The following is a 17,520-nucleotide window of genomic DNA, read 5'->3' on the forward strand; positions in this document are numbered from 1 at the left end:
CCGGTACTGATGAATGGTCTTCTGCCAATTTCCTGCATGCATGAGCCTGTTTCCAGCACTGGTTCAGGAGAACCCATTATTAATTAGCATTGCCAACAGTGGGCTCAGTTGCCTAGGGTAGCTGGGGTGACAGCATCCCATGGACTGCAATGGTTTAGATGCTCCGAAGTGCAGTTGAGGCAAAGCTACTTGATCTTTCCCTGCTCAGCTACCTCATTTATTAGGTGGGTCTGTTTGCAAAAACCCTCCAGGAATTCCATTAAAATAGCTCTATGGAGACTTATGGTGTTGTTTTAAATAGCTAAACTGTTGTGAGCAAGCCAAGCCAGGCCCTGCTATTCAGCATTCTGCCAGGGAACATTTTGGTCTAAGGCCCCTGAGCAACAAAACTCCATGCTGTCAAAACCACGTTCCAGCTACATAACGAGAACCATCGAGCAGGGAAAACAATCCAAGTTGTTCTTTTGTCCCCAAAGCACCAAGGGTGCAGGGTAAATATTTGGATAATGTTAATTTGCAAGGTTAGAGCGCAACTGGTGTTTATTTTCCTAGCCTTTTGCTAATTTTTGCAGCGTATTTTTGGCTTTGTGCAGGCCTGGTCCAAAGCCCATCATGGGCAATGGAAGCCTTTCCACTGACTTCACTGGGCTGTGGATCAGGCCCCGGGTGATTCGTGCATCTCAGCTGAACTCTCCTGTTGGCAGACTGGAGTCTCTGCAGCCATCTGGACCCCCAGTTATTGTTACAGGGACCCAGCATGTGCTGGGTGCTCTCCACACTGTCCCTGCCACAAAGCGCCTGACAATCGAACTGGGGCATGACGAGCCGGGGCATCAAGCAGTAGGGAGGGGGTGGGATGAGGAAGGAGGAGATCAGATGTGCACATCTTGGTGCTTCAGTTATGTTATCATCTCCTCGTGGGCCTCAGGGAAGGAGCGAGTGTTCTAGGAGGAATCCGAGTGGCCTGAGGTGGCAGCTGGGAGGACTTGGTTACTGTCCCTTATTCATTCTGCGCCATAGATTTGCATGGTGCTAACAGATGATCACAGTCAAGGAGTTTGCCACTCAAGGGAGCCCTATTCTGACACCTTTCCTCCTGCTGATTGACACCCGCTCGCCTACATAGTCCCTCGAGTGCAATGCATTGCTCATTGCATGTGAGGGCTGCAGAGTCAGGCCCGTGTTGGGCACCACATCCCAAGGTGAGGACAAGCAGTGGGGAGGGCAGGATAAGGAAAGGGGGAGGGGTGACCTCCATTTGTGAGCCCCAGATTGTTAGTTGCAGGAACGCAGGATGGTCTGTAAACGCTACTGCGCTTCCTCCAGCTCGCCCCATGGAGAAGGGCTCTGGGTTCACTTCCTCCCCCGCAGCTCTCGGCATTGTGGGTGAATACATGTCTACAGTAGGGGTGCACTCCTCAGTGCCCAGCCAGGGTCCCAATCAGAGGGCAGAGAGCTTCTCTCTGGGAAGTCAGTGTTAGGTGCTCCAAGTCTCCCTGCAGTCGGTGGTGTTGCACTGAGAAACATACCTCCATGTCGCAGCGGGCACAGGGCAGCCCCCAGGCCAGAGATGAGCCGGCACCCCTCGGAGGGCAGCTGTGTTACCGGATTGGCTCGTAAATGTGTCATTCCTCAGAAAGGAGCTAACTCGTCCGGGCTGTCCAAACACTAAGGTCTCCTGTAGCATTTTCTCAGCAGGCGAAGCCTAGGGCTGGGGCCTGGGGCAATAACAGGTGCTCTTCATGCAGCAGATAGAAGGAGGTGGTAGGAGGCAGGCTAAGCAGATAGGGGTTCAGGGAAGCAGCAGCAGGAGGAGATTGCTGCAGTCACAACAGCCCTGCCCCAATTCAATACTCGGCGGCTCCCTAGCCATGTCAGATGGTACTGGCATGTAACGGTGGTAAAACTGCGTTTGGGGCTCGGAGGCCTGGTGCCCCACATCGGTGGAGCAGTCTCCTGCCAGCGCAGCTCCAGTGAAAGGAGGCTGCTCCCCAAGGATGCGAGTGTGAGACAAGGTCCAGGCAGGGGAGCGCTTTCAGACAACATGGTGTGGTTCACAGCCCTGCACCCTGACTGCCCTCGCGCCCCCCACCAATGCAGCTTCGCTGGGAAAGGGAAGGGGAACAGGAGCCGTGAAAAAAGAAAGAAAGGGGGAAATACGCTGCAAACAGAGGAGGAGAAAGAAAATAGAATGAGAGAAGTAAAAACAGGAGCGAGGGACTAGGCGGCAGCAGCTGTGCCATGGCATGGCAGGAAAGGTGAGAGAAGGGTGCCCATGTCCCAGTCCATCACGTGGGGACAGGCTCTCCTGCTCTAGGGGCAGGCTGGCCAACCTTGGCTTGCAGACTCTGAGGAGATCCCGGCCCTGCGGGGTCTGGCCGTCCCAAAGGTCTTGTCAGGTTTGTCAGTAGCAATGACCCAGCTGCAAAGCGCGGACGGCCTTTCCCAGAACAGCTCACATGAGGTGGCCAAAATAGCCGGGGTGTGTTTTCTGGCACATAGCACTGAGTGGCATCGTGGCATTGTGCAGCCTAATGCAACATGACATGGTGCCTTAACTGCTTTGTGTCCCATGCCACATAAACCAGGAATGCAGGCGGGCGTGTTCCCCAGCCCGGCATAGGGGGCACGCACCAATCATAACAATACTCTGCACTTCCTGCCACGGAGCTCAAAGCACTTTGCAAACAGGTATGAATTCAGCCTCACACCTTCCTCCCACCCCCCGCACAGCAGGTGTGTGCTAAAGTCCCCACTTTACAGATGGAGAAACTGAGGCACTGAGCAGTGATGTGACATTTGCATGGAAGGCTATAAACAGCATGCAGATCTCCTGATTCCCAGTCCTGTGCTTTAACCACTAGGCCCTTCTGAACTTGATCAGCCAGCAGGCCTGAGGCACAGATCCATGCACCAGGGGCTTGGAACCAGGAGGCCCCTCCATTCTCATCCTGTCTCTCCTGCTGGTTGTTGAGTTATGGTAGGCAAGTTGCTTGGAAATGTGGGGTCAAACATCTGCATTAACTCTGGGTGCCCCACTTGAGACACCTTAAAGGAAGCAGTCTGGCTTTCAGAGAAGCACCCTAGTCTCCCGCTGAAGACAATGACAGCATCTCTGAAAATCAGGCCCTTGACAACTCAGTTTGGGCACCCAAAATGAGTGAATGCTTGGAAATATGGGCGCCCGCCTCTGCCTCAGTTTCCCCATCTGCAAAATGGGGGTAAAATGCACTTGCTGCAAAATAGGGGGATGATACCAACCTACTTCCCCAGAGAAGTTGGAAGGACTCAGCTGTGTGAAGCAAAATATAAGGGCCCAGTATTATTGCAACTAACTGGTTAGTAACATTACCGGGTTACAATCTCCCGCGATGAGGGTGAGGAAGTCGTGGTGACCCATCAGTGCTAGCCTGTGGCAAACATAACAGTGGATTCATCCCTAGCTGGGGACTCTTACCTGCATGTAGTGAGAGGCTGTCACAGCCTTGAACTAAGTCTCTACCTCCAGCTGCTATGAGATTGACTGAATGAGCCTCTCCTGGAGCCCTCTTGCTGCGTTAGGCAGCTGAGCTTCGAACTGGCTATTGCTGTGGGCCTAGTGTTTGCTCCTGCTGTACAGGCCTAGCAGCTGCCCCAAGACCTTGTCTACACAAGACCACTGCACTGGTTGACATTAGTTTAAAAATCAAGTCAGTTAAATTGGTGCCAGGTCCTGGGTAGATGCTCATGTCCTGGTTTAAGAGTGGCTTAATGCAGTTTAGCTGAAGTCAATGAGGAAGAGACATGTGCTAAGCTGATATAAGACACTCTTAAGCTAGCACCAAACCCTTTTCAGTATAACTGAGTCCATTTAAAACCACACCTGTAACCAAACCACTGCAAGTTCATGTGCAGACAAGACGTTAGAAACCTCCAGGGATCAGGGAGGTCCTGTGACAGCTGGGATCTTTGACCTTTCCCCTCCCCAGCCCTTGCCCTGTAGCAGAGCAATGAGTTTAAGCTCTTTGGAAAGTGCTGTGCAGGTTTCCCTTGAGGAGGAGGACTGATAGGTTTATGGAGTGGTTGCTTTGTGAAAAGTGCTCGCCCACAGATAATAGGGTGTTTGTGGCTTTTATCATTGCCTGTGTGAGTTCATTTGGCAGCTACAGTAACTCCCACTCCTGTTACAACGGCCACTATGAGGTGCAGGTGTTCCCTGGCCAGGATTCCTGCACCCACCCACAGCTTTCTGTGGAGATAATGCAATAGGCCCCCTGAATGAGGGAATTTTCCCTGGAAGTGCAGGTGACACCTGTCCTACCTCCCATGTGCAGGAGCCTGGTGAAAAGGGGCAAAGATGACTTGAATCCCTCAGTTGGCAGGTAAGGTGCAGCCATGTGGGAATCAGTCAATTAGGGTGGGCTGATGGCACCTTTAATTGAGCTCTCAGGCGGTAACTGAGCAGGTGAAATGGACCGGGTAGGTGGGGAGTCCATCCAGCAGCAAGATGTATTGTACCAGTAGCGCATACTAAGCAGGTGATGTGATTGGAAGTTACCAGAACAATTAAATCCCTAAGCAGATGATCAGAGGAAAAGCCGCAACCAGGCCATAGGGAAAAAATATTCAACTATGTAGCAGGCTGTGGACAGTTCACCTATTCAAGATCTGGGGATAGGGCCCTGTTCACACTAGGGTGACCAGATGTCCCGATTTTATAGGGACAGTCCCGATATTTGGGGATTTTCTTATATAGGCTCCTATTACCCCCCCACCCCCGTCCCGATTTTTCACACGTGCTATCTGGTCACCCTAGTTCACACCCAGCTGATACAGTAACTGGATAGAGAGTCAGGTGACCAGTGCAGGAATGATGGGCAGGCACGTGGCTAGGGGCAATCCCCAGCCAATGGGCAGCCAGGGCAGTTGCTAGGAGACCTGCTGGGGTTTAGAAAGCAGGCCTGGCATGATGATATCAGCAGCCCCCATGGCAAATGCTCAGCAGAGAGGCTTGTATGGGGGAGCCAGGCCTTTCTGCAATGCCACACCCTGCTTAGGAGCTGGGAGAAATAGAGGCTGCTCTCTGAGCTGAGCTCCCATGGCCTTGCCAGGGGAGGGGATGGGGGCAGCGTGGGTGAGCTTAGGGCCAGGTGCTCTGAGATCTGTAACTGTTAACCCTCTCCCTGCCCTGACAGAGCCCACCAATGCAAGAGGAGCTGCTGCTGTCCTGCACGGGGCTGCTGGATGTGCTCATTAGGCCATCCTGAGTGTAAGTCAGAGCCCCCCCAGATTACAGCTCAATCCTTAGCTCCGCTCAGTGTGCTGGTACCCCCTAGCTCTAGGTCACAAGCTGCTGCTGCGGGGGTGAGCTCAGCTCTGCAAGCCGCTCTCTGGTGAAACAAAGAGGGCAGGGGGAGGGGAGTGGAATGCTAGGAATCTGCAAGGAGCAGATAACCAACTTCCTGCTTGTTCCTAACAGGGCCGGCACTGGGAAGGCAGCCCAGAGCCCATGTCTTGTTTGTGAGCCTTTCTTTGTGTGTTTAAAGTGTACAAGGCAAGCAGATCACTGCAGGGCTTTGTGATGGAGGGGAGGGTGGCTGGGCTCTTTCCCTGATAAGGGGAACTTTTTGCACATCTATAACCCCTTCCATGCAAGGATCCTAAAGATGGGGACACTCTGCCTGGCCTGAGGGGTTGCCCTTGGGCTCAGGGGACGGGGGTCAGTAACGGGCAGCTATGCAGCATGCCACCTGCTGGGCCCCCTCTGACCACAGAGCCCCCTCTCCCCAGTATCTTGAGAGATGCTTGTCTATTGCACAGGGCTCTTCTGGTTAAGGACGGGCCAAATTCTGCTTTTAGGCACATACACTCTGGGGGTGGATTTACACCAGCAGCAAGAGGAACAAAATCTGGCTCCAAGTGCCCCCAGCGAGGAGTCCCTCCCTGGAGGGGCGCAGGGGGATTTGTCGCATAAGCACCATGGCACTTGAGACTTGATCCAGGACCCTCACAGCCCCTAGCAAGCAGCTCTAGCAGGGGAGGCGGGTCCCCATGGTGGAGCTGCTGGATGCAGCTCTCTGCAGACTGGGCTAAAGAGAAAGGCCCCAAAGGACAGTTTGGAGCCTGAGACCAGTGGGTCCAGCTCGTGCCCCGGTGAGTGCACACAAGAAGCTGCTGCAGGGGCAGATCTAGGCCAAGAAGGCTGCTAGCTTGGTTCCTGGAGTATTTTTCTCTTCTCACATTTTTCACGTCTTACAGATATGGCGGGAGCGTGGGTGGGTCCGTGTAAGATCTGACTCTGGAAAAGGTCTAGAAAAAGGCCAGTGTAGATGCAGGCAGAGGAGCAGCTCCGCCTGTGCCTCAGCAGCTGTAGGGCCTAGACTCCTCAGGGTGCTTTAACCATTAACCCTGCTCAGAGCAAGCTCAGACCACCGTGGAGCCTACCGGAAGCTGCGCTGCCACCATGGCTAGGACTGGTGCTGGTGCAACCAGGGGAAAACTTACTTCCAATTCGCTACCCTGTAGCAACTTCACATCAGGTCATGGCTGTTCCGTTCACGGCACACACAGAGAAAAAAATCATAAATACTCTTGTCGGAAGGTTGCATCATAGCACAACCTCATTTCTTAGAATTTAGAATCCTAATGCACAAGAACCACAAACAGAGTGAGACAAAGCAGAGAGCCACCACTCACCTCCATGCTGACTCTCTGCAGACTGCACCAGGAAACCCAGATCATCACATGGCTTCCCTCAGAGACCCCTAGGCTGCAAGCAGGACCAGAGGAAACCCTTTACAATTTAAAGTGATGTCTTGTCATCTTAACAATTTCCAATACACCACAATAACTAAACTTCCCCGCCGCATACAAGAACAGTGGGTCTCACCCTCTTCCATACCATGCCCCCATGTAACCACAGAAAACAGCTTCAGCCCCACCCCACCCCAAAGCTATAAGGAGACGGATGGTCAGGGGCAGGGGGGACCCCGTATTGCAACACAAGGGGCATGATCTGCTGAAATTCACATAGGACTGTTTTACCTGCTGGGGTCAGTGTCAGAATTCAGGGTCTTCTCAAAGGGGGAAGAGGGGGGAAACAGGTGTTTGCTCTTGCATCCATGCACCAACTGCAGCAAAACTGAATCTAAGGGAGTAGTCACCCCTAGCCTTCCCTACAATCGTTATCGCTTTGCAAGGAGCACAGAATGCTTTACCAGCTAATTAATTAAATCATCCCCCTCCTTGTGTGATGAAAGTTAGTGAAATATGATTATCCCCATTTTACAGCTGGGGAAGCTGAGTGGGCAGGGAAGTTAAATGACTGGTCTGGTTGCATGGCCAGCAGACAAATCAGGAACAGAACCCACATGGCCTGTCTCCTTGCCCTGTCCCTGCTGCAATCACTCAGATAGATTGCTCCATTCCATTCCTGTTGAGTCTGTCTGTTCCCATGGTCAGTCAGTCTCCTTTCTGCTTTCCCTGTCTCACTCAGGAGGTAGATCACCAGCTGCCAAGATGTCCAGCAAGAGAGCCAAGGCCAAAACCACCAAGAAGCGCCCCCAACGTGCCACTTCCAATGTCTTTGCCATGTTTGACCAGTCGCAAATCCAAGAGTTCAAGGAGGCTTTCAACATGATTGACCAGAACCGCGATGGCTTCATCGACAAGGAGGATCTGCATGACATGCTGGCGTCTCTAGGTAACAAGTGCCAATCCAACAGGGTGCCTACACTGGTCTGCTGATAGGCCACAGGGACTGTGCTTGGGGAACTGGGAGCAGCCCTTCCCTCCTATAGGTATTTGACAATTACTCTAGGTTGAAGGTCTCTGACCTCTTCAGATCTCTCTTCTGCCTCACCCTCCTATTTAAATAAACTATCCCCTCAGGGAAACTGGAAGCAGAGTTGAATAAAGGCTGGGGCTTATCTATCCCAGGAACTCTTTGCACCTGTGAAGCATCACTGACACTGCTCCACCAGTGCAAACCCCTAGTGTAGGTGAGTTACACTGGTGAAAAAAGTGACTTGCCGCAGTGGGCGTCACCTTTTACACTGCAGCAGTGTGTCTGCACAAGGAATCGGTACTGGTACAGCTATGTTGGTGCAAAATACTTCCCGGTAGATGTATAACTGTCCCTGGGTTGGTGTGTCTTTGGGAATCAAACACAGGACTTCTGGGTCTGAAAGCCAGGAGCCTTTACTCCTTGAGCTCACAAAGCAGAATCAAACTGCTATACACATGCTGGCCACTGGGGGTGACAGCTACCTGTTAGTTGTGGGTTATGTAGGTGAACCCTTTTGTTCTGCTGCTCCACTTCCAGCACCATCACGCTCTCCAGGGAGAGAGACACAAGAGTAGGGGTGGGAAAACACTCCAGCCCAATCCCTATCACAGTCCCATCTATGCAGAGAAATGTGATGAGTTCTGGATTGGCACCTAGCTATTGAAATCTATTTGAGGCCACCCCAGGGTGCTGTCCCCCATGGCCAGACAAAACTTTTTATCCACCCCTTTGGTAGTGCTTGTCCAGCACTCGTGATCTCTCCCTCCCTCTTCCACCAGCTGGGCTGGACGGGATGTCACTCAAAGCGCTGCTCCCTGCCTCACTCCAGCCACTTGGGATTCCAGGGACCAGAGGCCCGACTGTTTATAGCACAGTTTAGGATCTGCCCTGACTATGTCGGCTCCCTGGTCATAGCCCAGAGGGGTCACTGGTGACTGAGGCCAGCTCAGGGGGGCGGCGGGAGGTGTAGTGAGCTCCTGAAGCAGATAGCACTGGCGGGGTTGGGGGAAGGGAACATGACCTGGGAGACGCAGCAGTCCAGAACATTTCCTGGGAAGCCTACAGGGGCGGGTCTCCAGGGGAGTCTGGGCTGCAAATCACCTACCTTCCCTTGCAAGAACTCTGAGGTGGAGTGGCAGCACCTGGGGTGGGGGGGGGCAATATCCTGGGGCACAGCAGAGCCCCCATTGGCACAGAAGTGTGGTTTGGGTTTCCCATCCCTGCCCCAAAGAGGTGTGTGTAAATGCAGCCCCCTGGCCATGCTAATACCTTATGGGTCCTGACTCCCGCTTGTTGCAAGCACAGGTCAAGCTGCAGGGCAGACAGGGCTCTGGGCTGTAAGGGAGAAGCCAGGTAGGCTGAACTACAAGTATTCGGGCTGTGGTATAGAGCCATGGCTCTAGAAATCTCATCACATGCTGCAGGGGTCTCTCCCCTCTCAGGACTGATTATTAGTTACGTTTATACTGCAGTAGCATCCAGAGGCTTCCAGGTTGGGCCCCACTGTGGTAGGTGCTGCACAGACAGCTCCCCAAAGAGCTTCCTTCCTATCCTCCTCCCACTGGATTTTGACCTTGAATGTCTTCCCCCTTCCATTGTCCCGTGTTAAGGCCCACCCCACCCCTCCCAAATATGTGCTAAACCAGTGGTTCTCAAACTTTTGTACTGGTGACCCCTTTCACATAGCAAGCCTCTGAGTGTGACCCCCCTTATACTGTACATTAAAAACACGTTTTTATATATTTAACACCATTATAAATGCTGGAAGCAAAGCAGGGTAGAGGCTGACAGCTCGCGACCCCCCCCCCCCCCATCTAATAACCTCGTGACTCCCTCAGGGATCCCAACCCCCAATTTGAGAACCCCTGTGCTAAACCATTCAGTCATCCCCATGGACCATCATTTCAAATCCATCTAACCACGAGGGGGTGGGGGGAGCGTAATAACTGGAGGTTTCTCCTTAAAGTGCCAGCAGTGAAATAATTAATGCTGATACTTCCCAGTTAGACCCATGTTCGCAGCCCTTTGGTGTGGAAGGAGCAGGCCCCACCTCTCAGCTGTGTGTCTGTGGGCAGACTCAGGCCCGGTCTACACTTGAAAAGTTTTACTGGCATGGCTATGTTGGGCAGAGGTGGGTGGCGCACGCACGTGTGTTTTTACCACTACACTTATGCCAGTAAAGCCCTAGCATGGGCGCAGTTATAGTGGTATGAGGCTCTTTATGCCGGCTTTGCTGAGCTGTAGGAAGCTATACTGGTCTAAGCACTTTTATAACAGTATAATTGCACCCACACTTGGGTTTGGTTTTTTTCCCCCCCTTTAACTATAATTAAAGTGACAAAACTTAATGTAGACAAGGCTGTAGGAAAACAGCAGTGCCATGTGCTGAAGGTCTTTGGAAGAGCTAAAACTCCTCCCCCCTCCCACCCCCCAATTGCTTGCATTCAGCGAACAATAAAGGAAATGCCAATACTCCATGAGAAATCGCAATGGTGGGTATTTCCAGGACACGAGGTGGGGAGACCTGGGTTACTATTCCCAGCTCTGCCATCAAGTCGCTGTGTAATCTTGAGCAAGTCTCTTCCCTTTTGTACCTCAGTTTCCCCATCTGTAGAAAGGGGACAATGAGTTCCCTGCCTCCTTAGTAAACTGCACTGAGATCAGTGGGTGTAAAGGTCTGTTTAAGCACTAAGTATTATTACTGTTTGTACCCAATTGCTCATTATTTCTCCGCTCTGCCCGAGCACTAAAGTTCCCAGCCACAAGAGCCCGAGCTGGAGAGGAAGGAGGGGTATGGGACTGTCTTCTTTGGAGACGCTGCTCTCCGGAGCCTTCGGAAAGGTGTACGTGTCTGAATGAGATTCCCAGCCGGCCCTGCCCTGGCTTGTTTAGCAGGTCAGCCAGCACAAAGAAGGCGCTCTGGGGATAGGAGCAGAGCCCAAGGCTCCAGCTCGTTTTGACTTGCAAGGTTTGCCAAGCTCCCCCACCCAAAGTTCTTTCTGCTTAGCTGCAGGCCAGGTAGTTTTCAACATCCTCGCTCCTCTTTCCTTCCTGCCTCCGCAGTCCCCCTGAGATCTGTCAATTATTGACCTGGCTACCAAACCTGTTCTGAAGTCCTAGTGTAGCCAGGAGGCAGAGCTCCCCCCATTCGCCCCTAACTGCACACAAAAGCGAGGGGAAGAGGGGCTGGGCTCAGAATGGAAAAGGTGTGTTTTGAAGCCGGGCACAAAGAGCTGTTTGCAGCTGCACCCACCAGAGGGCACTGACCTGTGCAGGCTGGCGCAGGCTGATGGAATGGGAAGAGCTGAATGAAGGAGTCTGGGTGAGGAATAGATTGTCAGACAAGGTTGCTCCTCTCTCTGGGCAGCAGTCGGGGGCAGATTGGGATTCTCGCCACTCTGCTGGTTAATCAAACTTCCTGGGGGGACATGTGTCAGGAATTTAGCTTCCCCCAAGGCCAGTCATTCCGAATTTGAATGCCAGCGCTGAGGCCTCAGGTTGTCCGCAGTCATGTGGTCCATTTCCTGGAGTGGGCTGGCGGGACCCTTATGGTCCCGTATCTGGGGCGAACCCTCCTGGAAAGCAAGCGGAGTGCTGGCACGGCAGGGACATGCGTGCTGGCACTGCAGGGACATGCGTGCTGGCACGGCACAGCTTTCTGATTGTGCCAAATGGATGCCACAGGTGTGTGAACATGACCGAAGCGAGCTCATTTAAAAGTTTCGGAGTAGCAGCCGTGTTAGTCTGTATCCGCAAAAAGAACAGGAGTACTTGTGGCACCTTAGCGACTAACACATTTATTTGAGCATAAGCTTTCGTGGGCTACATCCCACATCCGAAGAAGTGGGCTGTAGCCCACGAAAGCTTATGCTCAAATAAATTTGTTAGTCTCTAAGGTGCCACAAGTACTCCTGTTCTCATTTAAAAGTGAAGATCAATATCACGAGCACTTCTTTGCATTACTCGGCTGGCCAAGATACTCAACTAGATGGGCAGACAAGCGTCCGAACCCATAGAGTAACATTTTCAAAAGGATCTAAGGCCCGGATCCTCAAGGGTATTAGGGAGCTGGGTACCTTTGAGGATCTGGGCCATTGACTTCCAGTGAGACCCAAGCTGCTAAGTGCCTCAGTCGCTTTGGAAGATGGGATTTTGGTGCTTTTGAAGCCCTTATCTGTTGCTTTTATCATATAGTCCAGTTAGGACACATGGGGTTTAGAACAGGGGGGCGGAGAAGATACAGACTGGGGATCCTCAAGATGCACCCGAAATGCAGCCTGAGGGCCAGCTGCTTAAGGTCCCAGATTGTCTGAATACACAGAAAGATCCAGCGAGATCCTGGCCCCTCCACTCTGACGTTTCTGACCATTGAACAGCTGGGCTGCGGGTCTCATTTCTGCCTCCCAAAGAGCAATTTTGGTGTCCCTGAGCCATGCGCTTGCCTTGGGTTTGGGTCTAATCTAGCGATTGGAACAGGGACCTGGGAATCAGGACTCCTGGGTTCTATTCCTGGCTCTGTCACTGACTTGCTGGGTGATCTTGGACTAGTCGCTTCTGTGCCTCAGTTTCCCCACCTGTAAAATGGGGAACAATCATGCCCATGTGTCATGAGGCTTTAGTCGTGTTTCAAGCACTCAGAGCCCCTCAGGTGCGCAAGTATAGGAGTGCAGCGGCTCACCTTGCGCTGGTTCCATATGGCAGGGAAGAACCCCACTGATGAGTACCTGGAGGGCATGATGAGCGAGGCACCGGGTCCCATCAACTTCACTATGTTCCTCACCATGTTCGGAGAGAAGCTGAACGGCACCGATCCAGAAGATGTCATCCGCAATGCCTTTGCCTGCTTCGACGAGGACGCGACAGGTATGGTAACGGAGGCCAGGCTGGCTGCGCTGTCAGCCACGCCAGCCAGGGATGCTGAGCTGAGCCAGCCAGTAGAGTGGGCAGCATTGCTGCCGTAGTGAGACAGAGCTCTGCTTCCCCAGTGCCTGACTTCCAGGCAGGGGTGTGTGGAGCTAGCCATGGGGGCTGCCTTTAACCCAGGGAGAAAAGCTCCTATGTACCATTGAGAATTTGGGCCTAAGCCAGTTATCTGGGGCCCATCCAATGCCCAGCCCAAAGGAGGAGCCTTTCACCCTAGTTCAAAAGCCTGGCAAGCTCACAGAGTGGAACCCAGCATCCTTGTCCTCCCTTGGTGTGTCTGCAGAGCAAAGGCATGATGCGGCCTTTGTTCAGTGCCACCTGGGAGGGGAATAATGGGGGATCCTGAGAGCTGCGATTGAGGGGCACTGTCCAGGCTGCAGGTACCACAGAACCACTAACTCAGAAAATGCTGTCTGCTGGGGGGATACCCTTCCTGGAGGGGATGCTGCTCCATTGAGCTCCTTCTGAAACCCACGATCTCCCCTTTCCACCCCTCATGAATCCCCCAGCAGTGTGAATCCCGAGCGCGGGCACGATCCCACTCTCTGTGGCCTCCAGGGTCGCTTTTCACACTGCCCTGACTGGGAAGAGGCCATCCTGTTCCTAAAGAGCTCAGATTTGAATCTCTGGCCACCTGTTTGCAGCAGCTCTCGTCCCATTGGGGTGCCATTGTTACCGTTTGCAGCCCAGTGTCCTGGGTCCCTGTAATCGCTACACCGTGGAGCCAAATCCTTGGACCAGACTCTTTAGAAACACCCCGTTCCTCACTGCTGGGTCATCCTGGGCTTTCCCAGGCCAGTGCTTCCCAGGAACCAGTACAGAGTTCTGTTCCCCGGCTCTATTCGCTCGGGCACTCCAGCTACATTAACTCCACCTCCTTTATCTTTCCTCTTCCCTGCCATTCGTTGCTCCCTTGCAGGTTTTATTCATGAAGACCATTTGCGCGAGCTGCTCACCACCATGGGGGACAGGTTCACGGACGAGGAGGTGGACGAGATGTACCGAGAGGCCCCCATCGACAAGAAAGGCAACTTCAACTACGTGGAGTTCACCCGCATTCTCAAGCATGGAGCCAAAGACAAAGATGACTAGAGACGAGAGGCGCCCGTCCCACCTTCTGTACACCTGCCATGCCCCTCCTCCCTGAGCACGCGTGCTGCCTCTGGCCCAGAGTCCCAGCAGGCCAACCCCATGGAAAATGCCTTAAAGCACATGACGTGAGGCCTTAACCCTGCTCTGCATTAGGGACGAGCTGGCCCCCACACAAATGCCCCTCCCAGGAGAAGATGAATCTTCATGCTCCCGTCCCTCAGCCCTTCGAGCATGTCAACCATTCCTAGCCTCCGTCGATCTTGTTCGCTGCAGGTCAGTCCAGGTGGCTCCCGTTCCCACAAAGATCTGACCTCCTGAATTCGAGTGCTGTATGGAGGAGGTGACCAGAGGAAAGCAGAATAGTTACCATGGGCTCAACTCACCAGTGCTGTAGCATCTGGCAATGGGTGTATGATCCATGGCCACTCAGAGTGTAAACTCCTGAGGGGGCCTGTTGAGGTTGCTGCTTAGCCCCTGGCCATTGAATCTCTTCCCAGCGACACCACTCCGACCCTCTCCCTCTATTTCAGAACAGGCTCATACTGGAGCTAAAAGTTCTGTTCTTCTAACCCACTGGGAATCCCTCCTTGCCCTGGCCCCGCCTGCCCCACCCCATTCTGCACTCATAACAATTTGCACTTAAATAGCACCTTTCACCTGAGAATAGCAGAGCACACGGACCCCTGTGTATTTTCCCTGCCACGCCCCAGCCTGTCCGGCACAGATCCTTGCAGTGGGGTGGACCGGGAGGGGGTGGGGGAGGGGTCCCTCTACCGGGTGGTGGTGGTGAGCTGTTGCATGGTAGATGGAGCGTGCACACAAGGCATTCCTGGGGGTGGCTTTGCCATGCACAGATTTTGCAATCACACCAGCCAAGGGTGGTCAAATCATTCTGCTGGGGACTAACATTTGTGTGCCTAATTGGCCCCTCTCAATGAGGGGCAATAAAATCCTGCTCTGCATTTTACCTTGATGACAATGTTTACCCATAATCCCCAGCTGCAGTGCCGTAACGAGGGCGAGGTGAGTGAGGCACTTGCCTCAGGCGCAAAAGGTGAGGGGCGCAGAAAGTCTCTCCTTCGCTGGTAAGTCCTTCCCTCCGAGAGGGACTGAAGGACCCGCCGCCAAATTACCGCCGGTTGTTGGCAAGGGAGAGGGGCGGCACGTCCGGCTCTTCAGCGGAAATTCGGCGGCAGGTCCTTCCCTCCGAGAGGGACCCGCCGCCCAAGAGCTGGACGTGCCACCCCTGTCTCTTGCCTCAGGTGCAAAAATCCCTAGTTACGGCTCTGCCCAGCGGTTAGCCTGCCGTTTCAGGGCTGACTTTCCCAGTGTCGCAGTCCATAAGGCAAGAGCCCTTCCCCACATTAAGCCAGTCACCGCTCCTGTCACCAGTATGGGTCCGTCACCCACTGGAATGAACGAATGGTAGTTCCCAATGTGCGCACTACACTTGGACTGAAGAGACAGCAGAACATGGGATTTGCCAGAATGGATATGAGCCTTGATCCATCCAATCCCAGGTCCTGCCTCCCATCTCAGCCAATATCCAGAGCTTGAGAGGCAGGTGGGACCTCCCCAGAATACACCTCACCAACTGTGCCATGCTGGGTACGTAGAGTAGAAAACCTCCTGCATTCCACTAGACAGCTATTTTTCACCCTGACACACATGCTTTTATTACCCCCCTCTCCTTACACACATACCCTCTGATATGATCCAGCCTGATTCCCAGGGTAACATGCAGGGGATTATAAACCCAAATAGACCATCTCCATTCATTTTCCAGCAGTTATTATCCAGTACAAATCCAGACCCTAAGAACAGTGACAAGGAAAGGAATATACAACTGCCCCCTCTTTAAAAAAAAAAAAAAAAAAGTTTTCTATCTGAATAATTGTATTTTTGTGGCTTTAGAATCTGTGATTTAAGGATTCAGAAAATTGAAATTACCTATAAAATATAAAGGATATAATACCAATGAGTGCATGTGCACAGTTACCTTATTTACCAGGTCGCCTTCTTGTTTTACTGCATGTGGTAGATTTCTGTCTTTGATTAACTTGTCCTAAGCAGTCATCTGTAGCATCAGCCGGGTTGGAAGAGCCCTCTCTGCTGGGTTATCCACTGTGTCCTCCCAGTGCTGTGCCCCCGTTGGTGGCCTCAATCCTGTGCTATCCCGGAGAGAGGGGTCTGCCCATGAATTACTCCAGCAATGTCAACTTCACCTCCCCTCATGGCAGCGGGTTCTGTGGCAGAGTTGCATCTATACGCTAGTTGTGAACGTCTTCTGAACATTTACCCCACATTTTTGCTCCTGCAGCTTAAGCTTCTTGGTCCGCCCTTATCAACTGATGAAGTTGGTCGCTCCCTTTACAACACACAGCACGTTGCAGAGGAGAGGCTGTTTTTAAACACAGGGAGCTGATTTGAAAAGCTGCCAGTTTGTCCATTTAAATCAAGAGTCACCTAAGAGGGCTGAAAACTAGCTGTGAGACACAGACCCATCTCTACAGCTATGAGGGTTCCTAAGTGCTACACCTGTCACCCAGCCAATTAGATGTCTCCATCTTAATCGCCATTTCAGTGTCCACGGTTTCAGACCTGCTAGAATATTTGCAATAGCAAACGCATTGTTAATGTCTAACAATGGTCTGTAAGCTGGATGCTAAGGTGATAGGCACCAATGTTTCAGCCTGGATGGATGCATGCATGCAGTGCTTAATTTGTAATGAAAGAGCAATTTTTTCACATTCATAACTCATGCAGCAAGCCAAGAGGTCCTGGGGCTATGAACTGCCAGGCCTAGAAGTGCCGCAGCTCAGCCCTGGCAAGTTCTGGCACAAAGTAAGCACTGGATGCATGCCAGATATGTGAATGTAGATAGCCCTGACTGTTTGCCCTATAGGGAGAAGATGCATTCTGTCTCCTCTTGCATGACAGTTCCCCATAGTAACAGAGAATACACCCTAACTGTTCTTGCAAACAATAGGGAGGTTATTTTCTGGGGCATGATGAAGCACAGGGCTCAAAGGGAATAATCTAACAACAGTGATGATAGAATCCACATGAAAAACTCACTAAACGCAGCTGCCTTGAGATGCCAGATCACAGCTTGTGGGCATTGAACTCTAGATTTGGCCTCCTCTGGACCTCTGCTGCAAATTGTGGATGGGTATCCTGAAGGGATGGGAGCTGCAAGTGTTTAGCAGGCAAATGTTCTTTTGCACCTCTCATGTGAGCTCAAGCTGTAAGAAGACAAGAATCAGGTGACATCAGTAACTCCTGTTAAAATAACTACAGCTCTCTTCCTTTCAGCAATTAAGACCCTGGACCTGCAAGGACTTATACACATGACGAGTCCCATTAACTTCCTGGGACAACTCACATGTTAATGCCCTTGCAAGATCGGGGCTTAAGTCCCCCTCCACACTACACATCACCACTTTGGGGCCCCAGAGACTTGAAGTGTAGAGAAACCCCAGCTCTGTTTTAACAGCATCTCTGCAGCATGCTGAAGCCTTCAACGTGTCCAAAGCTTTGGGTCCCACAAAATGAAGTCATATGGTTGCCAACCCAGGAGACAACAATGTTGTAAATTGGTCTCCTGGCCCAGCTGCAATTGTGCAGACAGGGTCTAAGGGACGGACCTACAACTTTAAAAACAAAGTTCACCTTACATTCCTGGGGAAGCTCCTGGGGTGTCCTCCTTTTAACAAAGCACAGTTGTTCCACATGAGATT

The 17,520-nt window shown here is 52.3% G+C and overlaps 1 protein-coding gene across 1 annotated transcript in view; it reads left to right on the plus strand.

Annotated features, from left to right (window-relative positions):
* Positions 1–15,761, plus strand: part of MYL9 (myosin light chain 9) — a 24,912-nt gene extending 9,151 nt beyond the window's left edge. The window contains exons 2-4 of the mRNA XM_005295377.4: positions 7,475–7,681; positions 12,467–12,628; positions 13,608–15,761. Coding sequence (XP_005295434.1) covers positions 7,498–7,681; positions 12,467–12,628; positions 13,608–13,780 — 519 coding nt within the window. The 5' untranslated portion in view covers positions 7,475–7,497 and the 3' untranslated portion in view covers positions 13,781–15,761. The remainder of the gene's footprint in view (positions 1–7,474; positions 7,682–12,466; positions 12,629–13,607) is intronic.
* Positions 15,762–17,520: the final 1,759 nt, after the last annotated feature.

The sequence above is a fragment of the Chrysemys picta genome, chromosome 13 (genome assembly GCF_011386835.1).
Source record: "Chrysemys picta bellii isolate R12L10 chromosome 13, ASM1138683v2, whole genome shotgun sequence".
In the NCBI taxonomy this organism is placed as follows: domain Eukaryota; kingdom Metazoa; phylum Chordata; order Testudines; family Emydidae; genus Chrysemys; species Chrysemys picta.